Raw genomic sequence first — 27,012 nt, 5'->3', positions numbered from 1 at the left:
GCTTCCGGCTAGTCTGCTCCCGGGATGATCATCGGGCTAGCCAGGCATCCGAGGGCCGAGCCTCGGGAAATTCCGCTCGCTGGTCGTGCGCTTGTCGCTCGCTGCCCGACGGGGTTTCTCCGTGGCCAGCCGCGATCATGTTTCTCCTTTTCTCTAAGCGTTGCCTGGGGGAACACGAGAAGGGCATTAAACGCTAATTAATGCGTTACCTGGGAAATCGGATCGCCAGCTGCTGCTTGCGAGGAGTGTTAGTTGAGCGGCCGCGATACGCGGGTTCTTCGAGGAGGATACGGCATGGGCGCGAGCGGAGATATGTGGACCTAGGGGTACATGACACCCGGATTGTCCTGCACAAAGAATGCGGTTTAAGGAGAATGACGCTTAGGAAATCGCGGGGAGATACGCCTCGGGAGCCGGAACGGCTCCGGTTTCAATGCGCCTGCATTTATTGGAGCCACCCGCATCGGAACGACCAGGGGGCCGCAGTTTGGCTATAAATACAGGTGCAGGTACGATGGAGTTTGCCAAGCCGGAGCTGTTCAGGTTGCCATGGATCGCGGACCTCCTCCTTGGCATATGACTGAGAGACTCCTGTTGAAGGAAAGGGGAGGCGCTCCCCTTGCGACTTCAGCCAACTAGCCGTTTCATCTGGGATCAACAAGGAGGGTCTTCCCGGCGGAACTCCGCTCTAGGCGTTTCATCCGAGATCACATCTCCCCTCCTTGAAGTTCAGCCTCCCGATTGAGCTCTGCACCAGACGCTCAGTCCGGGACCGCGCCTCCATATGCTCTTCCCCCTCGAATACCTTCTCTTTCCTACCACTGGGGAGGATGGAAATATCCTTTGGAGGCGGCGTTCCCCTGGGGGCAGCGGGAGCTTCTTCTGCGGCGGCTCCTCGTCTTTTTGGTGAGGTGCTGGATGGCGCCTCCGGTTAGAAGCACCCACTTCCGGTGGGATTGCAGCTGCTTTGGGTTGAGGGTTTGGGATCCTCGGTCCTCAGCTCCACGGATTCTCCACCTCTTCTTTGCTTTCTTTACTCCCTAATTCCCCTCTGGGAATTCCTTGTAATCACACGAGCACGCCATTGCAACCAGAAATTATTGAAATGAAAAGTGTTGCACCTTTTCAAATTGTATTTCGGGCCTTGTTGTTCTACTGGTAATACATCCGCAAGTTAGCGGAATTCCAGCCCCTTGGAATTTCTCGGCCATCTAGGGCTTCCAACTGGTAGGAGCCAGGTCGGTTTACCCAACGAACTTTATACGGGCCTTCCCAATTCGGCGCTAGCTTCCCACCTTCCGTAGGTTGAGATGCCTTAGCTCGCCTCAGCACCAGATCTCCAATTCTGAAAAGCTTCGGTCGGACTTTGGAGTTGTAATATCGGGCCACCCTCCGCTGATACATTGCCATCCGAACCTGCGCCATTTCCCTTGCTTCTTCCAAGAGATCCAGGTTCCCTCGGAGTTGCTCCGAGTTGGCCTCGGGTCGGTGTGCGGCTACCCGAGGTGAGGGAAGTCCGAGCTATACGGGGACAACGGCTTCCGTGCCATAGGTTAGGCTGAAAGGCGTCTCCCCGGTAGGAGTCCGATGCGTGGTCCGATACGCCCAAAGGACATTCTCGAGTTCCTCGACCCAAGCTTGCCCCGTCCGTCCGATCCGCGCTTTGATACCTTGGAGGATTGTCCGATTTGTGACCTCGGCCTCGCCGTTGGTTTGGGGATGCGACACGGACGTGAACCGATGTTCGATCCCGAACTCCTCGCAGAAGTCTCGGAAATGCTTGTTATCAAACTGTCGACCGTTATCCGAGATGAGGACCCGAGGTACCCCAAATCGGACAATGATGTTCTTCTTTACGAACTTCCGGACTTACGCCTCCGTGATGGTGGCCAGTGGCTCTGCCTCCACCCACTTGGTGAAGTAGTCGATGGCGACAATCAAAAATTTCCGCTGGGCCGAAGCGATGGGGAATGGTCCGAGGATATCCATTCCCCACTGTGCAAAGGGCCAGGGGGCGGTGATTGGCGCCAAGGGAACAGAGGGGACTCTCTGGATGTTGGCGTGGCGCTGGCAGGCGTCGCATTTCCGTACGTGATCCTTTGAGTCTTCCAATAAGGTCGGCCAATAGTAGCCTTGCCTCATGATCTTATGTGCCAAGGACCCAGCCCCCAGGTGCGATCCGCAGATGCCTTCGTGGACTTCGCTGAGGGCGTAAGCCGCTTCCGAAGGGCGGAGGCACCTTAAGAGGGGGGCGGTGAACGAGGTCCGATACAGCCTCCTTTCGTAGAGTACGTAGTGGGCGGACTTCATAACAAGTCGCCGAGCTTGATCTTCATCTTCGGGGAGGATCCCTTCGGCGAGGTAAGCTACCAGCGGGTCCATCCAAGATGGTTCCGGATCAATTGCCATTACCGCTTCAGCCTCGCCGATGCTCGGGGCATCTAGGGTCTCCATGTATATCGCCCTTGACAAGTTGTGTGCCTCAGCGCCCACCAAGCGGGACAACCTGTCGGCCCTAGCATTTTCGCTCCTTGGGACCTGCTGAATGTCAATACTGCCGAGGTCGGGAATGAGTGCTTGCACCTTCCGGACGTAGCTCTGCATGGTCGGGCTCCGTGCCTCGAACTCCCCTCGAACCTGCCCGACCACCAGCTGGGAGTCGGTGAAGACCTTCAGACGCCGGATGCCGAGCTCCTTGGCGAGTTTGAGTCCCGTGACTAGGGCCTCGTACTCCGCCTCATTGTTGGTCACTGGAAATCCGAACCTCAAGGCATACTCGGCTATCACTCCATCGGGATTGGTAAGGACCAGCCCAGCCCCTCCACCTTCAGGGTTCGACGACCCGTCAATGTGGAGCGTCCAGATCGGGAGATCGAGGCTGGGTGTTTCCGGCGGCCTAGGTTCCGCCTCCTGCACAGTGCACTCAGCGAGAAAGTCCGCGAGCACCTGGGCCTTGATGGCGGGCCGGGGCTGGTAGCGGATGTCGAACTCACCAAGTTCTACTGCCCACTTCACCAGCCGTCCCGCATTCTCAGGATTGCTGAGGATCTGCCGCAGTGGTTGATCGGTCAAAAGGGTGACAGAATGAGCCTGGAAATAGGGGCGAAGCCTTCTGGTCGCAGTCAGCAGCGCGAAGGCGATCTTTTCAGCCTTCGTGTACCGCGTCTCGGCATCCCGGAGGACTCGGCTGGTGTAGTACACGGGCTTCTGAAGTTTTGCCTCTTCCCGAACCAGTACTGCGCTGACTGCGGTTGGGGAGACCGCCAGGTAAAGGTAGAGCATCTCCCCCTCTTGCGGCTTGGACAGCAGGGGAGGAGACGCCACGTACTCCTTGAGCTGGTCGAACGCCACTTGACATTCAGCCGTCCAAAGGAAGTCTTTCGGGCGCTTCAACACCTTGAAGAACGGTTGGCAGCGTTCGGCCGATTTTGCCACAAATCGTCCGAGCGCGGCGACCCTCCCAGCGAGCTCCTGAACCTCCTTCACTTTGGTCGGAGGGGACATATCTTGGATGGCCTTGATTTTGTCCGGGTTGGCCTCGATCCCCCGCTGGTTGACAATGAAGCCGAGGAACCTCCCGGCCGAAGCACCAAAGGCGCACTTCGCTGGGTTTAGCTTCATACGAAACTTCCGCAAGGTGGCGAAGGTCTCCTCCAGATCCGCAATGTGCTGATCCGCATGGCGGCTCTTTACCAGCATATCGTCCACGTACACCTCCATGTTCCGGCCGATCTGCTCCTTGAAGATTTTATTGACGAGGCGCTGGTAAGTAGCGCCAGCGTTCTTCAGACCGAAGGGCATTACCTTGTAACAGTACAGCCCCCTGTCTGTTATGAAGGCCGTTTTCTCCTCGTCCTGTGGAGCCATCATTATTTGGTTGTAGCCGGAGAAGGCGTCCATGAAAGACAGCAGCTGATATCCGGAAGTCGCGTCGACCAGTTGGTCTATTCGCGGAAGCGGAAAGCTATCCTTGGGGCACGCCTTGTTCAGGTCGGTGTAGTCGACGCACATCCTCCACTTCCCGCTCGCCTTCCGGACAAGTACGACGTTTGCCAGCCACTCGGGGTAGCTCACTTCCCTTATGAAACCTGCCTCCAAGAGTTTGTCTACCTCCTGGTCGACCACCCGGATCCGATCCGGGGCACAGTGTCTCTTCTTTTGCTTTACTGGTCGGTGGGTCGGGTTGACATTGAGGGCGTGAGAAATGACCTCCGGGTCGATCCCAGGTACATCGGCCGCCGACCAGGCAAACACATCAGCATTGGCTCGGAGGAATTCCACTAACCGGAGCCGAGCTTCCAAGTCGAGGTTGGCACCGACCCAGACCGTGCGGTCCGGGCGGCCTTCTTCGAGGGGAACTTCGATTACGCCCTCGGCCGGCTCCCCGTGCCGCAAGGCCACTTCGTCTCTGGCGTCAAGGGACTCGACGCTTAGGGCCTCCATGGGCTTCTTCCCTTTGAGAGTTGCTAGGAAACACTGCCGTGCGGTTGGTTGGTCACCTCGGACCTCTCCAATTCCGGCCGCCGTGGGGAACCGCATGAGCAAATGGTAGGTAGAAACCACCGCGCGAAGGGCGTTCAGTCCGGGTCGTCCGAGGATAGCGTTGTAGGCCGAGGGGACACGGACGACCAAGAACCCGAGTCGCACCGTGGCTTCTGCGGGTGCAACGCCCGCAGTCACAGGCAGCTCAATGACACCTTCGGCCGAGATAGCGTCTCCAGTGAATCCTATGAGGGGGGTGGATGTTTTGTGCAACAATTGTCGGGACAAGCTCATCTTTTGGAAGGCCTCGTAATACAAAATATCAGCTGAGCTTCCACTATCCACAAGAACACGCCTTACATCATAGTTCGCCATAGTGAGAGAGATCACCATGGCGTCATCGTGGGGAGTCTGAACCCCCTTTACATCTTCATCACAAAAAGCGATTACATTTCCGACCCGCTGCCTCTTCGCGACGGCCACTCCTGATGCTTCCGCCGAGCCCCCTGCGTTCCTCACGGGCCGAGAGCAGCCCCCAGTGATGGTGTGGATCACTCCCGCAACGGGTCAATTCTGCTCCCGAGGCTCCTGAGGGGCCGGGTCGGCCGGACGCGGGTCTGCCGGGGGACGTCGGTCGTTTACATATCGACCGAGACGCCCTCGGCGAATGAGAGCCTCGATCTCGTCCCGAAGCTGGAAGCAGTCTTCGGTATCGTGGCCGTGGTCTCGGTGGTACTCACAGTACGCCCGAGAAGGCCTCCTCCCAGGGATCTTCTTCATCTGCCTCGGGACCGGGAGGTCCTCCCGCCCCTTGACCTCCATGAGGATCTGGGCCCGGGGGGCCAGGAGTGGGGTGTACCGGTTGAAGCGTCGGTGCGGAGAACGAGGGCGTGTGGCGCCGTGGTTCCTTGCTGGTGACGGGCTTCTGCGCCGGCGTTGAGGCGTCGGGCTCCTCCTCTGGGGTGCCTCTTTTCGCCTTTTCTTCCCGGGCTTTAGAGGGGCCTCGGCGGCCTCCTTGTTCCGGTGGGAGGCTGCCTCCTCGGCGTCTGCATACTGGTTTGCCCGAGATAACAGCTCCGGGAAGCTCCGCGGCAGGCGTTTGTCCAGGGAGAAGGTGAGTCTGCCCTTCCGGAAGCCACGCTTCAGGGCTGAGAGAGCCACTTCCTGGCTCAGGTTCCGGACCTCCAGTGTAGCCTTGTTGAAGCGGGTGAGATAATCCCGCAGGCTTTCTCCCTCGTTTTGCCGGACATCAAAGAGGGAGTCGGAGACCAGTCGCCGCCTGCTACTGACGGCGAAATGGCTGATGAAGAAGCGGGTGAACTGGTCGAAGGACTGGATGGAGTTAGCCTCCAGGCCGGCGAACCATGCCCTTGCCGGGCCACGGAGGGTCGCCGGGAAGGCCTTGCAGAGGAGCGGATCCGATGCTCCATGGAGGAGCATAAGAGTCCTGAAACTCTCCACGTGGTCCCGCGGGTCCGCCGCCCCGTCGTAGGGTTCGATCGCCGGCATTTTGAACCCCGGCGGGTTCGGGGTCCGCAGGATCCTCGAGGCAAGCGCCGGCTGGGAGGAGATCTCCAAGTCAGCGAAGGGATCTTTGGAGTGGCCCTTCAGGACCTGGAGTTGTCTGTGGAGATCGTCCACCCGCCGGTCCAGGGAGCGCGACCGGTGGGTGGGGGACAAGGAGCGGCGCGAGGGGGACCGACTGGAGTGCGGGCCCCTCGAGGACTGGGGTGTCTGAGAACGCGCCCGGGTCCGCCTCTCGTACCCCGCACAGCTCCGATGAGAAGGTCCTGGCAGAATGGACCGCACTCGAGAATCCTCCTCGCGCCGGCGCTCCTCTCCATGGGAGAGGAAGGAGCGCGGGTTGTGAGGAAGAGGCGAGTGCTCGGGGGGCAGCGGCTCCTGAGCCCGTTGCGGCACCCGAGAGATCACACCCTGCAGATTCTGCACTGCCTCCGCGAGGGTGCGAACCTGCTGGGCTAGCTGGTCGAACTGAGCAGCTTCGACCGTCTGAATGGGAGAAGGGGCGGTGGAGTGCTGCTGAGAGTGCGTTGGGGACGCAGCAGCCTCTCGGCCGGAGGCGCGAGAGGCTCCGCGACCGGAAGCATTGGAAGCTCCACGACCACCTCGCCGTGCCATTACGATCGTTCTAAGATTCGGCCCTTCCTCTAGCGCCAACTGTTGCTGGTGGTCCAAACCGAGAACGATTGGCACTGCGGTGTGAACGGGGTTCCGTCTGAGTTGTCTTGGTTGGTGTTGGTTGCGCTCCACCTTCCGCCAAGAAACCTGCAAACAAGCCTTGCACCACCACCAGGGTGGTGATGGCCCTCCGACGGTCAAGTCAGAGGAGATTGGAGGAGGAGGAGAGGTGATAATCGCAAGTAAGAGAGTGCTCTGGGAGATATTGCTCACCCCCCCCCCTTTCTCCCCCCAGCCGCATATATACCTGGCTGGGGGGTCTCTCAGGGGGGTTCGTTATCGTGGGGCACGATGGTGTGGCCACTGACATGGCCGTTACAGGGCGTCGTGGAGCAGCACCGGGTACGGCCACGTCAGGGCATAGTGGGGCTCCGCTTTGTACGGCTGATGCAGGAGATCGTGGAGCAGCATCGGATACAGCCGTTGCAGGGAGTAGTGGAGCAGGAGGCCGCGGCGTGCCTCTGGGGAATAGCCTGTCGTTATCAAGAGATCTCCGACTCGGGGTCGGAGCGCTGGATCAAGGGGCAGCCGACTCGGGGTTGGGCTGCGGAGCCGAGGATATCCGACTCGGGGTCGGATTGCTGGATCAAAGGGCAGCCGACTCGGGGTCGGGCTGCGGAGCCGAGGACGTCCGACTCGGGGTCGGAGCGCTGGATCAAAGGGCAGCCGACTCGGGGTCGGGCTGCGGAGCCGAGGATATCCGACTCGGGGTCGGATTGCTGGATCAAAGGGCAGCCGACTCGGGGTCGGGCTGCGGAGCCGAGGACGTCCGACTCGGGGTCGGAGCGCTGGATCAAAGGGCAGCCGACTCGGGGTCGGGCTGCGGAGCCGAGGATGTCCGACTCGGGGTCGGATTGCTGGATCAAAGGGCAGCCGTAGTCTTCCTGGGCGCGCGTGCCGGTCACGTGGGGCATGGCGGCTTATTTCCCCCGTAACAGATTCCATTTTCTCTATTTCAAAGATTTGTAGAGCCCATTTCAGTGGTATATTGAGTTGCATTGCACACCCTTGACCCCTCACTCCCAACCCTAATGTTAGTTTATGATTGGGTCGGAGTCGAGTGAGTGGTAGTCTTAATTATGCTCCTTTTTAGTAGAGTATTGGGAGGGTGCATTATGGCATTCATGCATGGCTTGACAGTATCTGCAGGACACCTATAGTCGATGGGGTTGAACATCGGCCTTTGTGCACATAGTAGCCTTCTGGGTGGGCGAAGCCCAGTCCCTTCCTAGAGGGGACACTGCCCTAGGCGTAGGATCGGCCGGTCCTACGACTTATATTCTGCTTGCCGCCGGGCATAGTAAGACCCCGCGAGGTGCAGTATGGCTTTCCGCGGATGTAGAATTCCCGCGAGGTGCCGTTTAGTATGTAGATGTGAGATGGATTTTTGTTCTGGATACTGGCCAGCATTTATATGATCAGTGTGGTGTCTTATCCTGCATATGCATGTGACAGTAGGGAATTGTTGCTGGTTCGCCTGGGGCGTAAAACCCACCTCCTGATAGCTGTCTACCATTTATGTTATCGGTATGGTGTCTTATCCTGCATATGCATGTGACAGTAGGGAGTTGTTGCTGGTTCGCCTGGGGCGTAAAACCCTCCTCCCGACAGCTGTCTAGCATTTATGTTATCGGTATGGTGTCTTATCCTGCATATGCATGTGACAGTAGGGAGTTGTTGCTGGTTCGCCTGGGGCGTAAAACCCACCTCCTGATAGCTGTCTACCATTTATGTTATCGGTATGGTGTCTTATCCTGCATATGCATGTGACAGTAGGGAGTTGTTGCTGGTTCGCCTGGGGCGTAAAACCCACCTCCCGACAGCTGTCTAGCATTTATGTTATCGGTATGGTGTCTTATCCTGCATATGCATGTGACAGTAGGGAGTTGTTGCTGGTTCGCCTGGGGCGTAAAACCCACCTCCCGACAGCTGTCTAGTGATGATTTCAGCATATTGACACCTGATTTGTATGTTCCAGCATTATGATCTGTTGAGCATATTCATGGGTAGCATATATGATTACTTGATTATTCCATATGTGCCCCAGATGTGTTGATTGGGATTGTGATGATTCACTCCATATTCTCTATATTGAGTTCATGTTCATCTTGTTATTGATCTTGAGATTTCATCTCGAGCCATGATTATATTCTGTCTCATGTGCATAGTACTCTCTACTCCACTCACTGAGTATTTATATACTCACTCCTCAGTTTGGTGTTTTTGATTGCAGGGCAGGTATTGTATAGAGAGGAGCAGGATTAGTGGTTGCCTGCTAGCTGTGCCGCTCCATAGTATAGTATAATGTAGATAGAGGTTTATCCCCTTTTGGTGTATTATAATCCTTCTATTATATATAGTGCATAGTTACAGTCATAGATCCTGTTGTGGATATGGGTTTGACCATGGATGGATTGGGAAGCAGGTATATATATGTATGCAGATCAGTTGTGTGCCTGTGATAATGTATTGCTATATATTGTCCAGGTTTATATGTGACAGATTATGTGATTGCTGCTCTGACAGGTAGTGTGTTGTATGTATTGAGATAATCCTGACAGGTCACTATAGGAAAAGTGATCATTTTGTGTATGCATCATGCCAAATTTTTCAAGATTTATTGATGATTGATAGGTAGTAGGGTTCTACGCGGTGGCTGGTGGCCTTATGCCTACCCGCACCCTAGGACCGTCGCGGCGGCCCGCCGGGAACGGGGCGGGGGTCGTGACATCCAAAATCTTTCTTTTTCCTAATTCTTTTCCCTTTACCAAGTTCATTAATATCATTAAGTTCATTTTCATTTTCATTATTAGGAATAATTAGAGAATTAGATGGCGAACTACAAGATGCATCATTAGATCTATCTATTAAATGCTTTTCTATTTTATCCTTAAATGGAAAAATGTCTTCAAAGAAAGAAGCATCTTTAGATTCAATTATAGTATTCTTATCTATGCCATTAATATCAGAACTAATGACTAAGAACCTATAAGTAACACTATTAAGAGAATAACCAAGAAACACAGCATCAAAAGTATTAGGTCCTAATTTTTTTTTCTTGATTAAAGGAATATTAACCTTAGCCAAACAACCCCAAACTTTTACAAAATTTAGGTTAGGTTTTCTTCCTTTCCAAAGTTCATAAGGAGATTTATTAGAACCTTTAAATAGAACCCTATTAAGCAGAAAACATGCAGTAAGCATTGCTTCCCCCCACCAAACCTCAGGTAAACCTGAGTTGGCAAGCAAAGATCTTACCATATCTTGTAGAGTCCTATTTTTCCTTTCAGCCACTCCATTAGACTGAGGTGAATAGGGAGGTGTAACTTCATGTAGAATTCTATTAACTCTACAGAATTCATTCAAGTCATTAGAGGTGTATTCTCCTCCTCTATCTGACCTGAGAATCTTTATTCTCTTGTCAAGTTGATTTTCTACTAAAGATTTGTAAGTCTTGAACATCTCAAATGCTTCATCTTTAGATTTCATTAAATAAACTTGACAATACTTAGAATAATCATCTATGAAGGTAATGAAATACCTTCTACCCCCTTTAGTCAAAGTTCCATTTAGATCACATACATCTGAATGTATTAATTCTAATAAAGTTGAATTTCTATTTACTATTTTAAATGGTTTTCTAGGTTGTTTAGATTGAACACAAATTTGGCACCTTTCCTTTTCATTTAATGAAACATTAGGTAATAAACTAGAGCTAATCATTCTTTTAATAGTATTATTATTGACATGTCCTAATCTAGCATGCCAAAGAGATGAAGAACATATTGAAAGCACAATTTTATTATTGTTATCAGAAGGAAAATCCAAAGATACATTATTTATTACATACAAGCCATCACACTCATAGCCTTTGCCTACAAATGTTCCATTCTTTGTTATAATCACTTTCTTAGATTGAAATAACAAAGAATAACCACTTCTATTTAGAAGAGATCCACTGATCAGATTCCTCCTTCCATCGGGCACATGGTACACATTAAATAGTGTAAGCACATTTCCAGACGTAAGCCTTAGAAGTACTTTTCCAGTTCCAAGCACTCGTGCCGAGGTGGAGTTCCCCATAGTTACTGTTAGGCCACTCCGGACCTGATAAGCAGTAAAAAGGGTATGATCAGTACACATATGAACATTCGCACCTGTATCCACTAACCAATCGGTAGAGCAAATTGCCAAATTTAATTCTGGACTTAAAGTTACATACCGATCATCAGTACTAGTAGGACCAGTACTGGATAGCACCATGTTGGTTTGTGGATTTGCAGGTTGAGAAGGCGCATGTTCATAGTTCTGATACTTCTTTTTCTTCATCCGGCATACTCGAGCCATATGACCGAGTTTCCCACAATTGTAGCAAATCGGCTTCCGATCATTCTTATTGATATGGTGTTTTGGCTTCATAAGTTTTCTTTTGTTTCTAGGTCCACCCTTTTCAAATTTGGAGTTCTTGAACTTATGGGTCTTATTCTGGCCTTCTACAAAGTTCACCTTGGTTAGAAGCTCAGGATTCATGAGTTGCTCATTATCTTTCTCAAGGTGTTGTTCTTGGATCCTAATGGCAGACAATAGAGTTTTCATTGTCATATCCTCGGTTTTATGTTTCAGGGATAACCCAAAGTCTTTCCAAGAAGGTGGGAGCTTGTCAATGGTACAAGCAACTTGAAGGCTCTCAGTTATACCCATTCCCCTTAAGCCTAATTCATGATAAATCACTGTTAACTCATGGGCTTGATCAACTACGGGCTTGGTGTCAACCATCTTATAAGACAGGAATTGACTAGCAGCATACTTGTCCATTCCGGCATCTTGGATACCATATTTCTTATTAAGATCATCCCAAATCTCCTTGGAGGTTTTAAAAGTGCAGTAGACATCAAAAAGGGGATCAGTAAGATAGGACAGAATCCTTCCCCTACACAGGTAGTCTTTCTTCTTAAATTTCTCCAAATTACAAGTTCTAGCTGGTTCATTCTCTTCCTCATTTGGAGGAGAGTCAAAGATTATGGAAAATAATCCAAGTGTGATTAAGAAGATTTCCATCTTCTGTCTCCAACGCTTAAAGTTATTTCCATTAAATTTTCCAGGAGGAACCGGGTCACTTGCATTGGCCATTGGGGTAACTCTAAGTACTAGCTTATTATATGTATGAAGAAAATCTACTTCAAGAATGTTGGGAATATACTGTCCCAGAAAATTTTAAATCTATAATACTCTACTTCAACAAATAATAGGCAGAAATAAGCTTACAGAAAATAAATAGAGAAAGTGGAAAAATGGAACCCGAGATGCTGAGGCTAGGGCTGTTAACGAGCCGAGCCGAGCCCGAGCCGCCGCAGGCTCGGCTCGGCTCGTTTCACCAACTTTCCGGCTCGGGCTCGGGCTCGGGCTCGGTACCGAGCCCAGGATTGGGCTCGGGCTCGGGCTCGGGCTCGGGCGGCATAGCTCGGGCTCGGGCTCGTGAAGCTCGTTTGCCCGAGCCCGAGCCCGAGCGGCGAGCCCGAGCCCGCCCCATCCCCAGCCCCATCCGGCCATCCCCGTCCCTGTCTCCGTCGACCGTCGGAGAGAAGAACGAGCAGCCGCCAGCCGAGCTCAGTTCCGGCGGTTCGTCGGAGAAGAATGAAGGAAGGAAAGAGAAGAAGAAGAGAAGAAGGATAGAAAGAAATTAAAAAAAAGGAGAAGAATGACTCACCTTCTTCTTCTGAGACGAACGAAGGGCGGCGGAGGGAGCTCGGATCTGGAGAGCTCGCGGTCGTTAACAGCCCTAACGACCGGTGCCTTCTTCTGAGACGAACGAAGGGCGGCGGAGGGAGCTCGGATCTGGAGAGAGGGAGAGGGAGAGACGAACGAAGGCGACTCAGAAGAAAGAAATAAAAAAAGAGAAGACTCACCTCGTCGGCCGGTGCTTTCTTCTGAGACGAACGAAGGGCGGCGGAGGGAGCTCGGATCTGGAGAGCTTGCGGTCGTTAACAGCCCTAACGACCGGTGCCTTCTTCTTCTGAGACGAACGAAGGGCGGCGGAGGGAGCTCGGATCTGGAGAGCTCGCGAAAGCAACGATCGCCGGTGGAGGAGTCGGCAAAGAGGGGAAAAGAGAGAGGGGAGAAACGGAACCGAGCTCGGCATCGGCGGCGGAGGGAGGCAGCGAGTCATCGGCGGCGGAGGAGAAAGGCGAGAGGGGAGGGGAGGGACACCCGGAGGGGAGGAGGGGAGGGACACCCGGAAGAGGGGAGGGGAGGGCACCGGAAGCTTCTGGAGAAACCCAGAAGAAAGGAGAAGAAAAAAAGAAAAAAAAAAGAGGAGGTGGTCAGCCAGTCAGGTGGGAGGGAAGGATTAACGGATTGGGTTTGGATTAACGGGCTAAGTCCCAACCCAAACCAATCCAATTCGATTTTGGAGCTCTCTTTTGGGCTCGTTTGGGCTCGCGAGCTGCTCGGGCTCGAGCTCGGGCTCGGGCTCAGATTTAAACGGGCCTCATTTTGGGCTCGGGCTCGGGCTCGTTTGACTAACGAGCCGAGCTCGAGCCGGGCTTTTACCGAGCCGGGCCCGAGCCGAGCCCGAGCAGCTCGGCCCGTTTGACAGCCCTAGCTGAGGCGTGGTATGTTGGTCACTTTCCTTGAAGTAGATTTCGCCGCCTTACAGTGCACTAGGCTTGGATGGCGTTCTACTCCTGAGATACAACAGCCTCTCGCACTGTTCCTTCTGCCTCAATGATTTGCACGGATCAAAGAAGCTTTCGAACCCAGAATCAGTATGCAGCAAGCCCGTTGATTGAAAGAAAAATAGCAAACAGGGAGAATAGTAGTTTTCTGCTTTCAAATTATATATGTCTCCTGTCTAATCCGAAGAGGTCTATTTATAGACTTCTTCGGGACAGACGCGACCCAAAACCAATCCAACGGTCAAAACCGGTAAGAAAGTTTGAAAAAACACTGGGAGTATGGCCAGCAGATGCGAGGTCGGTTGCGAAGAGGTGCTAACGAGGAAGCGACGTGGCTCCTCGTGCTATGGGTGCGAGGCACGGCCCACGCACCTCTTGGCTCATCGTACCCGTTGTCCGACCTCGGCTCCTCTGGGCTCATCACACCTGTGGTCCGACCTCGGCCTCGGCTCTTCGCGCTTCAGTTGAGGTGGGTCGGATGAGCACAGGCACACAGAACCTCGGACGAGCAGGGGCAGGGCCCAGCGAGCACAAGCACATGCGCAAAGAACCTTCGCTCGGACAAGCACAGGCACAGCTCGGCTGCAGAGAACCTCGGCTCGGACAAGCACATGCCCAGCTCGGCTGCAGAGAACCTCGGCTCGGACAAGGAGGGAACATCCCAACGAGCACAAGAAAACCAAGCTTTACGTAATGGAAATAAAAAGGAGGGAATGGGAATCGAACCTATTATCTCATCCCCACCCAAACAACACACCAACCACCAAGCCAAACTCCCTTATTAACATATATGTATAATATATATATTTTAAGTATGAAAACTTTTAATCATTATTTAATAAAAATCTAACAGAAGGAAGGCAAGGCTCTTTTGCAACATATGTACTCTTTGATCAGCGCCATTTTGAAACATGATTGATGCAAAAAACACATGTTCATATTTTTATAGCAATTCTCTTCTTTCTCTATATATACTTTTTTTGCCGGCAGGTGCAAGTATATATTCCACGACAATTCATGTGCTAGCGCCAGACCTCTAACTCGGACGGATGCATGCCAATCGGCTACATTACATGCTTTTAGTAATAAAATCAATAAGTTATCCTTTTATATCCAAAAAAAAAAGTTATCGTAAAATATATGTATAAAATTCAGGGATTAACAATGACTTTCATGTGATGAACAGTAGTTGGATGAACATAGAATATATAAATGAGAGACAATCTAATCTATGCCTAACTATCATACAAACCTAATATGATGTAGGACCCACATAAATAAGCGTGTTGTCGCAATCAGGCAGCCAGGTCTTTGTGTGCTCTTGGTGTCCCGATAGCATCGTGCAGGCGAGCCACGAAGAAATAATATTTAAAAAACAAACAAAACAAAAAGAAAATAATATAAATTAAAAGTTTATATATATGTAAAAAAAGAAGATTCTCAGGAGGAATCCTTTTAACCGAACACAACTGTAATTATTGACCAGAATAATACGCTCAAGTCTTTTAATATAGGAAGGTGCTCGGATCTGGAAAATTAAACGTAAGACAGAGTAAAAGTTGACAAGCGGCAGTTTTTGCTTTTTAAAGTCTTTTTTTTTTGACAAATAAACGTGATTCAGACCACTTGATTCAGACCACAAATAATACTCACCTGCTCTCACGTATTGCATCAACTCACGACCACATGACCTGTAGATTAATGAGTTAAAATTGGGGCCCGGCCGGCATTCCTCTTCTCTGAGCAGTTCTCTTGGTATTTTTATACACTGTCAAGCACCTAATCCTAGAGTTCTCTTTTGTAGCATCTCTAGGGAATCCATCAATCAATCGGTTCATCAAGCACATCAGCCAAACAAAGGAAAAACCTTAACTACGTATATATACTAAGACAATGAAGAACTAATGCCAGATCCTAGCACTTTTAGTGGAGCATTTTCGATGGTACAATATTAATATACCAATATCCAAGCATGAACAGCGTTTATTGAATGAACTAAAGTGCTATTCAAATTGCTCACAACATTGTTTTTCATAAACACGGTAAATATTTCGAAAATTATTATCATTTTGGGCGCCAACACATTGTTCGTGATACTTAATTCACGGTTTTTTTCAATAAACTCAGTTGATCAGATAGCTAATATTTTCATCAAAGTGCATCTACTTTGCCGCTTTTATGATCTGATTTTCACACTTAAGTTAGATTCTACTTTACCATCTTAAGTTTGAGAGGACATATTGAACACATTTAGTATCTTGTTATGGTATTTTCTTAGTTGCCATATCGTTAGAGTATGTATTGATGTATATATTATTGTAATAGCAATTATAAAATATAAAAATAAATATAAATTATTGATACATTCCCTCTTTTTTTATATTATAACGAGAAGACGTGTCAAATGTGCATCAGCAAAATTTCTATCCATAAAATCTGCCATGCGTACCAGCCGCATGAAATTCCCAAAATGTGACGCGAAGGGCGTAACGTCAGGCATTAGACATCAGCACTTACGACGTTTACTTCACACGTGAAACAGGTACGTCCAGCTATAAATAGGCCCTCATGGCTGAGAGCGAGCACACCAAACCGCGAGAACTAGCGTAGAGCAAGTTCAGAGAGGAGGCAATTAGAAGCGTTTATTAGAAGGAATGGGGATGAAGGTAGAGCAAGTTCTTCACATGGTTGGAGGTGCTGGAGAGACCACCACCAACTCCAGGGTTCAAGTCAGTCATCGATCTTCCTTAGCCTCCTCATTCTATCCCAAGGTTTACATTAAGTATCAAGTCCATTTCTAACCTTCTGCTTGTGAATTTTCCCAGGAGAAGGCAATATTTGAAGCAAAGCCCATAGTGGAGGAGGCCTTGAGAGAGGTCTATAAGACTGCCCTGCCTGAGAGCATGGTGGTGGCTGACTTGGGTTGCTCTTCTGGTCCTAACGCATTTCATGTGGTTCTCGAGGCCATCGATATCGTGGACGATCAGAGCCGACGGCTGGGACGGCCCCCGCCGGAGATCCTGTTCTTCTTGAACGATCTCCCGGGGAATGACTTCAACAGTATTTTTCAGTCTTTGGAAGTACACGAGGAGAAATTAAAGGAAGAGAAGCAAGAGCGGATTCCGCCGTTCTATGTTGTGGGAGTGCCTGGCTCTTTCTATGGGAGGCTTTTCCCCTCTCGAAGCGTTCATTTCTTCCACTCTTCCTACTGTCTCATGTGGCTCTCTCAGGTTTGCATCTTTCCTTCTTTTTCTATACCTGCATATATATGATACTCTCTATTTTTTCTTTTTTTCTTTTTGTTAAATGTGCATATAATAATTTTTCTTTTCCGGTAAATCACATAAGACTCCTTGCACACCCATTTTTTAATCAATTGGCTACACATGAATCAGCAGATCCCAGTGTCACACGGCAACCCACGGCTCCGGCTGTCTCTTTGGTATGAAAGAATGATTAATATTTTTTTCACGACATCAAACTGTTGGATCATGCATCGTATACTTCTCGAAGCACTCCAAACTCTCTTCCGTCTGTTTGCACGATTCTTGTAGCGGCTGTTGTGTGATCCAACAGTGAATATTGTGAAAAAAAAAGGTGAATCACTTTTTCACACCAAAGATAAAATCCGAAGCCGCCGATGTATTATATCACATGGAACCCGCTAAACCATGTGCCTTTTTTTTTTGCTAATACGGGTGGATCATACCTGACGGGTACGGATATCCCCAATAAAGTCAAAAAATAGGATACCTTGGAGTGCCAAAGGCAGCTCCCCATCTCCAGTCCACAAAGTACCTCCGGAAGGACTAGCTACGTACCACTACAAAAGAAAGGGTATCTCCCGACGCTTTTTTTGGTCTCTCCCGACGCTTATAAGCGTCGGTGAATTTCCAGCCCACGCTTCACAAAGCTTGGGTCACACGTCGGGCAGGTGGGCGTGGGTCGGGTTTAACCCGACGCGTCAAAAAAGCGTCGTTGGTCTATCCCGACGCTTTTAAGCGTCGTTTTTTTAAAAGACTCCGACGCTTATAAGCGTCGGCGAGAACGTTGGTCTAGCCCGACGCTTTTAAGCGTCGTTGTTTTTTAATAATCCGACCCGTATAAGGGGTGAGACGTGTTTTTTTAATATTCCGACGCTTAAAAGCGTCGGAATAGACCCATGTTCCCAATATCAATGCCTGTCGACGATACATTTTCGCATGGCTTGTCAGTTGCCCCAGTCACCCACCCGCACCACTATTTTATCATGGTCGCATGCTTCCCTGTCGGACGACGGGCCGCTGAGACATCCGGTTGCATCAAGCATTTGTACTTTTCCCCTTTCTTTGAACCTTTGTTTGAAAGCCTTTCACAAATGAAACTAGAACATAGATTGTTCCCAAGCAATCAAGACAATCGGACAAGCAACAATGTCAAGAATCACAGATAGAATAAGTTTATGCGCTTTTTCACCGGTGACTCAAAACTACGAATACAACATGTTTTACGGGACATCATCAAAATAAAATGCCATATTCAGGGCTTCCATCCAGGATCTTGGTTGCACTTAAATTACAAGGGGGGGCATCCAACGGTTAACTGCTGATCTCGAGCCCAGGGGCGTGCAGCGTCCCCATGAGCAGCAAAGGATTAAGTGATAACGCAAAGAATCTCGACTCTGGCTTCTCTGTAAGTTTGAAATCAGTGATCTGGTGATCTGGGTTCCTCTGGGCCATCCCCTGGGAGCCCAAAGATTCGGAGATTACGGTCCATAGAACCAACAGCCATGTATTTTGCATCCGCTCCAAACTTAACGCATGTCACTTTTCCTGGCCATGGAAGACAGCCGATAAAACGTGAGACCGAGCAAAAGAATATATATCGATTGTTAAAATGATTGGCAAAATTTATGATAATAAAAAGCGTATAACGTATCTAGACCTGTGCCTGATAAATCAGCGAGTGTCTTAATCTGATTCCATTCCATCTTTACACTGGCAACTTGGTAGACCCTGCACCAATCCATTTGAAAATAAACCTGATCAATCACCAGAAAGAATTGGATAGAAAAGGCTTTTTGGCAAGTGTGCCCCAGACTCCCATGTTGTGGAAGCATCTGATCATCATCCCTTACATGTAACATAATTCTGAGACAAATTATTCTACAAAGGAGTTTTCCTGAGAAGCATATACCTTACATCCGAACCCGCAATTGCAAGATAGTTTCCACTATAGTCGAATTCCACTGCAAATAACAGCATACTTTCTATGCATTAGTAAAAATGCTTAAACTAATTAGCCCGGGAAGAACTAACATATAGACAAGAGTTCCACATACTACTAAGACAGGAATATGAACACCAGAAATTTAGAATACCATTATCATGTAATTTAGAATACCATTATCATGTAATGCCGGCGGTGAGAGTCCCTCCCACACTCCCTCGTAGCTCTCCAACATCCATACAGGAGCACTCTACCAGAAACATAGATTCAGGGAACTTCAGATTGTACCAGCAATACAACTAGAGAAGCAGAGGGAAGATCCAAAGGAGCAAATGGAAGGTCCAAAATAAGAAATCTTATGAAAATGCAGTACGTATACGATTATAATACAGAATTGTCTTAACCATCCAAACGCCATCAAACTGATGAATCACCAGAAACAATTTTATACAAGATAGCAGCATCAGATATAACAGCCATCTACCACCAGCTTTGGTGCCTTTCTTTCCAAGTGAGAGATGTCGGGTTCAAACCTGAGTGATGGTGAATAACCGCTATATTCTCAAAAGGAATAAAAAAAAAATACAAGCCATCTATCTGAGAAAAGTTAGAAACAAGTTATATATACACACTTCCCCCGCAAGATTAGCTAAATTTCTATTAAAGCTCATGGAACATCCTGCACAAATGCAAGCCATGATAGCTAATGTTACATTGGTGGATGTCCAAACGCATAAAGAATTATCCATGCATAAGATGCTGATGCTGAAGTAAACACTGTAAGTATGAAAACTAAGAAAATCAACAGACGAGCATTTCAATACTCACACTATACAAAAGTCACATTTGGCAAAGCTGTTCAATGTGTAAAGAAATTAGATAAACACATAAAAACCGAAAATATGTAATAAGAAATCAGTCTATGAGCTATGGCATCTGAAGTACCTCAAGAATCCAGCCAACGTATTTGACATTGTTCACATGCTGATTTACATCCAAATCATTCCAATGAGGCTGTAATATTTTAAAAACCAAGGAAATTATATATCATTGCTGAAGAGATACAGCAGATAACATGACAAATAAACTTATTACCATACCCTTAACACCATTCTTAAACTTATTACCATACAGAAATTAATGCATAGGGTCTTTAAAGGATCAAGTTATTGCCAAATAACATTGAAAAGTAGCCAAACTCAGGGATCCGAAGAGCCCTTCTAATGTGATGATCACAAGCCAACAGCCCTTCATGCTGTCATTTGATGGTAATTCTTAAAATTAACAGTCATATGGAATGAAGACTCAAATATCAAACTTGTGGCATCGACCTCTTCTCCCCAAAGACGGAATAGGAGAACCATGAGGGGCAGAAGAGGACGTGGAAGAGCCAAAGGTGCATTCTAGGGAGGCCTTTTCCATAGAAGACCCTTTGGAGCAACAATCTCCCAGTTTCCATGTCGATCCTATCTCAATGTTCTCACCGGAGAGAACGCAATTCCTCTGGGTTAAAAGGAATCATTCCAGCCAATGGACCACCAGGCCCCTCCATGAGGGCATCTCATCCTTTGCCCTAGTAACTACATCAGGAGTGGTAAACCCTCCGTAGAGATTCCCCTTCAATTCGACCTCGGTTCCCCTTACACCCACTTCAATTCGAGTCATATGGACTCGGACCGCTCCTTCTCTCTCCCAAAATGCTTCAGAAATTCGCACTAGCCTTCAAAACCAAAACCATCGAGTTCTTTGCTGAGGACGAGGAGGAGGAGGAGGAGAGGGAGAGCATCTCCGCCGCCGTCGATCTCGACCCCGCCCCCGAAGAGATCATCACCGGCCAGCGCGTCGTCGTCCTCAAGCCCGATTCTCTCCCCCAAACCCCGAAGCCTGACCCCGAAACCCTAATCCCCGCCCTCTTCGCCACCCTCTCCTCCTTCCAGGCCGCCTACCTCCACCTCCAGACCGCCCACTCCCCCCTCCTGCCTGACGTTGTCCACTCTGCCGACCGCGCCGCGGTCTCCCACCTCCGCCGCCTATCCGACTTGAAGCACTGCTACTTCCAGAACCCTGGCCCTAGCCCTAGGCCGGTTCTTCCCCTCAAATGTCCCATTTGCAGGCTCAGGTGCAGGAGAACCAGAACCTCCTCCGCACCTTCGACGCCGTCGTCAACGAGCTCCAATACGACATCGACAGGAAGGACGCTGAGGCGGAGGAGAATCTTAATCCTATAGGATTTGGTTGACAAGAAGAAAACAAAGAGGAGGAGGAGGAGGAGGAGGAGGAGGAAGAGAAGGAGAATGGGAGGCTTACCTCAGACGGCGGCGAGGTCGACGGCGGCGGAGAAGCGGAATCGTCGATCGCCGATCGGGGCTAGGGATGGGGCTCAACCGAGAGAGGATGACGAGAGGGGGCCGGGCGAGCGTTAAAAACAAGAAGAAAACAAAGAGGAGGAGGAGGAGGAGGAGGAGGAGAAGGAGAATGGGAGGCTTACCTCAGACGGCGGCGAGGTCGACGGCGGCGGAGAAGCGGAATCGGGGCTAGGGATGGGGCTCAACCGAGAGAGTATGAGGAGAGGGGGCCGAGCGAGCGTTAAAAACAAAGAGGAGGAGGAGGAGGTCGACGGCGCGGAGCTAGGGATGTTTTATAACGACGCTTAAAAGCGTCGTTGTTTCGCAATGTTGTAACGACGCTTTAAAGCGTCGTTATTGTTCCAGATTTACCGACGCTAAACCAAAGCGTCGGCAAAGGTTGGCGCTGAGCCAACCTTTCCCGACGCTTTTCCCTAGCGTCGGGAAAATATGGTCGGCAAAACCCACATTTTCTGTAGTGTACGCAACCACCCAATCCGCCGCATCATTGGCTTCACGGTAAATATACTTGGCCTGAAAGGCCCATCCATCCATCACCACAGCCCAAATGTCCTGGAGCAAGGGATGGTCTGTACCGTCACCCCTAGGACCCCCCTGAATCCAACTGATAATGGTAACAGAATCACCCTCCAGGATGACAGACCTAGCCTATAACACATACCGGGCGTGGCAAAGGCCCGCCCAAGCAGCTCTCAGCTCCGCACTCGGCACCGAGGTGTCAAATAGCTGACTACCCTTAGCAGCCACAACCCTGGCAGACGGGTCCCGAATAACGAAACCCGCGCCTCCCCTAGTGCCACCATCTAGGACTGACCCATCAAAGTTGACCTTGAAGAAGCTCGGGGGTGGGGGCTCCCAGGTTGAAAACACCGTGCGGGATGCTGCCGATCGAAGCAGAGTGGGAGCTCCAGATGTCCTGAGCTATCAAGGTCGCTCCAGCGGGGGTGATGTGACACAACTCTGCCGCCTGACAGCGGGCACTCTCGACCACAAATCTTGGCGACATATATCGTTCGCCGAATGTACGAGCGTTCTTGGCCAACCAGATTTGGTAGGCGGTACAGCTCGCTCGAACCACCACCTGACAAAGCGTCGGGGACTCCGAGCCCTGATGCATAGACTGTAAGAACCATGTGCCTTCGTTGAGCAATGATGACTTTCATTTTGGGATTGGCAGGTCTAGCATATGATGCGGCACCCACCGGTATATCATTCATGTTGAAAATATTATTTGAGTTTTTGGATAAATAAGTACTTAATTTCTATCCTAAGCAAGTCGGTGGAGGACTAATTAAATATGTCGGCACTGACACTTTTCATCAGGCTAAGAATCTAGATATAATCATAAATATCATGATCAATCTGTAATCAATCCCTTATGATTCTATTATTGCGGTATTCTTTAATTGACATAGGTCATGATCAGGTTTGATCCGAAACTACTTGTAACGATCGAGGATCTTACCTAAAAAGCTAGCCCAAAAGATAATTTAGATTTCTTAGTCCTATATATTATCAAAATTTACCAAGGGAGGAGTCAATATGGGACTAAATGCGTATCCGCATGAGTTCTCATACTTATACCTCTTACCTTGTACAAACAAGCATCTAGCCAAACCTCCTAATCTCCTCTTTGATGTTTTTTTCATAGGGCTTTTTTGGGTCTAAGATCCTTAAATGCACCACTGGACTTTTGTAACACAAGCTCTGACCACTGTACATTATATTTCTGAATATATTAAGGTGGGGGACACCGTCACACCTAACATCTCCCTCCTTCCTTCTAAACAAATAGTAATAATAATAAAATATTTTTTATAACTAAAAAATCTGTAAACCGGTAAAACTAAGAGAAAATATATCTTTTAAATTAAACAAATGTAAAATGAGATTCTTTCCAGAAACAAATTGCATATACCGTGGGTGTCAATGGGTTGAGTTTAGGTTAGATTTACTATATATAAACTCAAACCTAATTAATACTTTATATCCATAATCAGTATTGGATCTCAAAAGGGTCATGTATTAAATTTGATTTTGGGTAGAAATTGGATGTTCAACAAGCAATTTTACTATGTTTTAATTTTTTAAATCCCAAAATGCTACCTTATGAGTTGTGAAACATGAATATATAAAAATATTAAAATTATAGCTAAAAGAAGGAACTTTTTCAACTCTTTTGTTACCTAAGCATCCATGCGACTAAAAGACGTGAAGAATGGAAAAGATTCTAAAATAATGGAGATCAATATAAGTATTAAATAATAAAAAATATACTATAAAATGGAGAATAACAAATGACATGGATAACAATTTGGTGGAACACGATTGATTATGATCTCGCTTCTCTCCTTGATTTTTTCTTTTACAATTAAACAAATTATAGATGCACAGATATATATACATGAATGTGTATATATATATATATATATATATATATATATATATATATATATATATGTAAGTATATATATGAATATATATGTGTGTGTGTATACATATATGAATATTTTAATCCAATCGAATTCATGTTTTTGGGTATAGACCTACCTAATCAAATACCTGAGCCAAAAAAATTCTGGGTCTAAACTCAGAATCCAAACCCACCGGTTTGCTTTTCATATCAAAACCCAATATTTTGTGTTGATTTTAGGTGAGGTTAGTAGGTTATCGGCCTCTATTGATACCCTAGCCATACTCATTGACGAGAAAATCTTCATAAAAGAAGTTCCATATTCAATCCAAGATAGTAGTAAAATGGTAAATACCTACCATAAGAAGTGTCACCTCTTGGCTTCTAATGAGATGTATCATATGATCAGACAGACTTTTGTGCCGTCCCATATTGATCATGCTATACCCTACTAGTATGGCAACATGCAATAATAATGTTCGATTTGACATATAAGCCAAATTGGTATGTGTTGCTCCAAACCAAGCGGCATCACTTGATTTCGAATGGTACCATACAGAGACATTTCTTATTTTTGCAACCATATGTCATTTAATATTTCAGGATACTGATTTTAATTTTGAAACTCTAGGTTCCTCCAGGAGTTGAGAGTAAAACTGGTGTTCCATTAAACAAGGAAAACATTTACATATCAGAGACAAGTCCACCTACTGTGGTGGAATCATATCAAGAGCAATACCGCAGAGACTTCACGACATTTCTCAAGTCTCGTTTTCAAGAACTTGGTTTCGGAGGACGAATGGTCCTATCGTTTTTAGGAAGGACTAACAAATATGCACCAAGTGGAGAACTGAGCCAGCTTTGGGGACTACTGGCTGAGGCACTCAATGCTATGGTCCTAGAGGTATGTTCTCCTCTTTTATAAACTTATGGTACTATACCTGTGTTTTGGGTGCCGGACTTCATTCATATCTTTGTGATATCTCTCTTGGAAGAAAGCATTTAACAAGAAGGCCAATGGAAAGAGAGTTGAGAGGGATAGAAAGATAAGAGAATTGATATAGAAAGATGATTTCTAATCCAATACTTTGAGTTCGTTTGGTTAAGGGGACATTCCCATCGGGGGCTAAAAAGAGATCCACAATATCTTTTATGTTTTTATTGTTAAAATGCTATTTAATTTGCTGCGTATATATATTAACAACCGATTCTTTGAAATGTGTTGATTATTGAATACAGGGTATCTTGCAAAAGAAAAAGGTGGATGCCTTCAATTTGCCTTTTTACACACCTTCTATGGAGGAGGTGAGGGCAGTGATACAAAGTGTAGGATTTTTTGATCTCGATCGAGTAGAAATATTCAAGTCGAACTGGGATCCATTTGATGACTCTAGTGATGATCGCATATACGACAATATTATAAGCGGAGAAAATGTGGCAAAGTCTATAAGAGCACTAATAGAACCCATGATTGCACGTAGCTTTGGGGAGCAGATACTTGATGATTTATTCTCAAGATATGCAAAGAATGTTGCAAGGCACCTCTTGGAGGAGAAGACCAAGCTTCCTATTTTTGTCATTGCTTTGAAGACAAAAGTGTGAGGATCAATTTGGATCTATAATAATCCATCGGTACAATTCACTTGTCATGATGGAAAATCAATAAAAATATTGATTATGTCCTTAATGGTTGTAATGGTATTTAGAAAAGAATGAATCATTATTAGTATAAAATGGAAGCTTGTTTCCTACTTTCTGTAATGCTTTCTTTTGTTCTTTTTTTTCTATTGATAATGTTTGCTAATTTTTACACTTATTCAAAATAGAGAAATTGATGACAAATCCTGAAATTTTATCAGATGTGTTTATTTAAAGAGTGATGCTGCAGCAAAGCACAAGTTCAATTTACAAAAATACTAGTTTGTTGGCTATCCAAAAACTTGATTTGCAAGACTAGGGCGGATAAGTAATAAAACCTGAGAGACAACTTTGTCTCTATTTTTCATAAATTTTTATATAAAAGTTAAGGTTTAGGAGTATCTATTCTATATTAAGCAAAATAATATAATTTAGTATGAACTTTTATTTGAGAGAAATCTACAGCCTGCTATTCCAATACTTGGGCTCCTTTAATGGTCTTTGCTTTTCTTGTTCACGACTCCTATCTTCTCTTTTCTGTGACTAATTCGAAAGATCATTCGATATGGTTGAAATCACTGAAATTTGTCTTGTTCGGTCAAGTATAGAAAATTCCATAGAATTAAACATTATCAGTTTCAGAAAGAGCATACCAGAATTGCGTCGTAGCTTGTAACTTGACAAAAGCAGTTGGTGCTGCTAGTTCAGATGGTGCAGCTGAAAGAATAGATGCCCTATAAGCCAATCGCAATATGTATTGCGAAGGATTTTCTTTTAATTTTCCAAATCATGTACATGACATTTAAATTCGAATAAAGGCATTGTGTTTTATCATATGTTGTTGATTATATTTGTGATAAACCCCTTAGATTAGGGTAATGATTTTGAGGCTATGATGGGATCATACTAGTGAGACCTAAAATTCTAATCTTAAATATTTTCAGTCATTGGTACATTGAGTCAGGGATCAATGTTTACCGAAAAGACTGGCACATCTTATGTATGCTCAATGTAGAGGGTGATTGATCTCACAATCACTTGTGTGGAGACACTAATACAAACATATGGGTGCTCATTAGAGGAATGAGTTCACTGAATTGACCTACAAAGAGAAATCTTATGAAGTCTTACTTACATGTCAAATGATGATTCTCTTAGTGGGAGTTGTGCAACTGATCCTTTGATCTGAGATCACGATAGTATCTTGTGCACATAAATCCATATTTTGGTTTTCACTCATTCATGACAATAAGTTATGTATGAGGTCTTCTGGATATGGTGGATTGTGTACGAAGGTTATAAGTAGATCAACAAGAAATTAATTACTTCTAGTAAGAGAAGATCGCATCCTATTTATTCCAATCATATGATAATTCAGGGAGCCTTTGAGCAAAGCACAATGAAAATTAAAAAGAGTTTCTAATGTTTTATTATTCGAATTATCATTAGAAGATTGAGAAATATATGAATATGAAATTGAGTTTGACATATATTCATACTCATATACATATTCGGGATGCAGTTTGATTAAAGGATTGAATTGCACGGTAACTTGCCACTGAAGGGTATTTTTGGTATTTCCACCAAATTCCATATTTTTCGGATAGACATGACACGTTGCTAGACGTCAATCTTGTCTTATAGGTTTGATCGAATTAAAGAGTTTAATTCGATCACCAATTAGAAAGGATTCTAATGGTTAAGTTCGGGTTCGCGCAGTTTGGATTTAAATCGATTAGAAGAGTTCTAATCAAGTTGGGTCAACTCGCACTCACACCTATTGCTGGCTAAGTATGGAACCCAATAGGTCACACACAAAAAAACTTATCAAGGGTCTAATTAGATTAGATCATGTTTGCAAGATAAACATCCTAGCAGGTGTTGCAAACCCTAGCTCCTGATTCAAATTAAATTCGAATTTGATTCTTAGATTAGATTGATCTAATATGATTAGATCATGACCTAATATAGGTTAGCCAAGAGTTGGAACCCATTTGGCTTTAATTAGACCTGATTTGATTAGGTTTAATTT

The 27,012-nt window shown here is 47.0% G+C and overlaps 2 protein-coding genes and 1 pseudogene across 4 annotated transcripts; 2 read left to right on the top strand and 1 right to left on the bottom strand.

The window, feature by feature from the left end:
- The first annotated feature begins 15,868 nt into the window (after nucleotides 1–15,868).
- Nucleotides 15,869–25,404, top strand: LOC120109321 (anthranilate O-methyltransferase 2-like). The gene is made up of 4 exons (XM_089926099.1): nucleotides 15,869–16,084; nucleotides 16,181–16,585; nucleotides 23,974–24,246; nucleotides 24,582–25,404. The coding sequence occupies exons 1-4, from the start codon at nucleotides 16,010–16,012 to the stop codon at nucleotides 24,942–24,944; spliced, it is 1,116 nt and encodes a 371-aa protein (XP_089782225.1). The 5' UTR covers nucleotides 15,869–16,009; the 3' UTR covers nucleotides 24,945–25,404.
- LOC149751646 (pre-mRNA-processing factor 19 homolog 2-like) lies at nucleotides 17,785–21,165 on the bottom strand. Of its 3 annotated transcripts, XM_089926102.1 has the most exons (7): nucleotides 21,052–21,165; nucleotides 20,871–20,930; nucleotides 19,509–19,577; nucleotides 18,738–19,096; nucleotides 18,531–18,582; nucleotides 18,279–18,349; nucleotides 17,785–18,166 (listed from the first exon to the last, which is right to left on the bottom strand). In XM_089926102.1, the coding sequence occupies exons 4-7, from the start codon at nucleotides 18,796–18,798 to the stop codon at nucleotides 18,039–18,041; spliced, it is 312 nt and encodes a 103-aa protein (XP_089782228.1). In that variant the 5' UTR covers nucleotides 18,799–19,096; nucleotides 19,509–19,577; nucleotides 20,871–20,930; nucleotides 21,052–21,165; the 3' UTR covers nucleotides 17,785–18,038. The 3 variants fall into 3 exon arrangements, with proteins under 3 accessions (XP_089782228.1, XP_089782229.1, XP_089782227.1); XM_089926103.1 differs by having other exon boundaries at nucleotides 18,738–18,813; nucleotides 20,871–21,162; XM_089926101.1 differs by having other exon boundaries at nucleotides 18,738–19,242; nucleotides 20,871–21,161.
- On the top strand, nucleotides 20,188–20,871 carry LOC120107603 (protein GRAVITROPIC IN THE LIGHT 1-like; annotated as a pseudogene).
- Nucleotides 25,405–27,012: the final 1,608 nt, after the last annotated feature.

This window comes from Phoenix dactylifera, chromosome 11 (assembly GCF_051530095.1).
Source record: "Phoenix dactylifera cultivar Ajwa chromosome 11, Ajwa_hap1_PhDact_Kaust_v1.1, whole genome shotgun sequence".
NCBI classification, from domain to species: Eukaryota; Viridiplantae; Streptophyta; class Magnoliopsida; order Arecales; family Arecaceae; genus Phoenix; species Phoenix dactylifera.
The sequence above is the reverse complement of the archived record's forward strand: the minus strand, read 5'-3'. Positions and strand labels throughout refer to the sequence as shown.

What these genes read in the sequence shown, in the direction of transcription:
- LOC120109321 (XM_089926099.1), top strand. Translation starts at nt 16,010, where the DNA reads ATGGGGATGAAGGTAGAGCAAGTTCTTCACATGGTTGGAGGTGCTGGA. An exon ending in GTCTCATGTGGCTCTCTCAG is followed by an intron (nt 16,586 to 23,973) that starts GTTTGCATCTTT and finishes TTGAAACTCTAG; the next exon opens with GTTCCTCCAGGAGTTGAGAG. An exon ending in TCAATGCTATGGTCCTAGAG is followed by an intron (nt 24,247 to 24,581) that starts GTATGTTCTCCT and finishes TATTGAATACAG; the next exon opens with GGTATCTTGCAAAAGAAAAA.
- LOC149751646 (XM_089926102.1), bottom strand. Translation starts at nt 18,798, where the DNA reads ATGTTGGAGAGCTACGAGGGAGTGTGGGAGGGACTCTCACCGCCGGCA. An exon ending in GCCGGCATTACATGATAATG is followed by an intron (nt 18,583 to 18,737) that starts GTATTCTAAATT and finishes TGTTATTTGCAG; the next exon opens with TGGAATTCGACTATAGTGGA. An exon ending in ATTGCGGGTTCGGATGTAAG is followed by an intron (nt 18,350 to 18,530) that starts GTATATGCTTCT and finishes GGATTGGTGCAG; the next exon opens with GGTCTACCAAGTTGCCAGTG.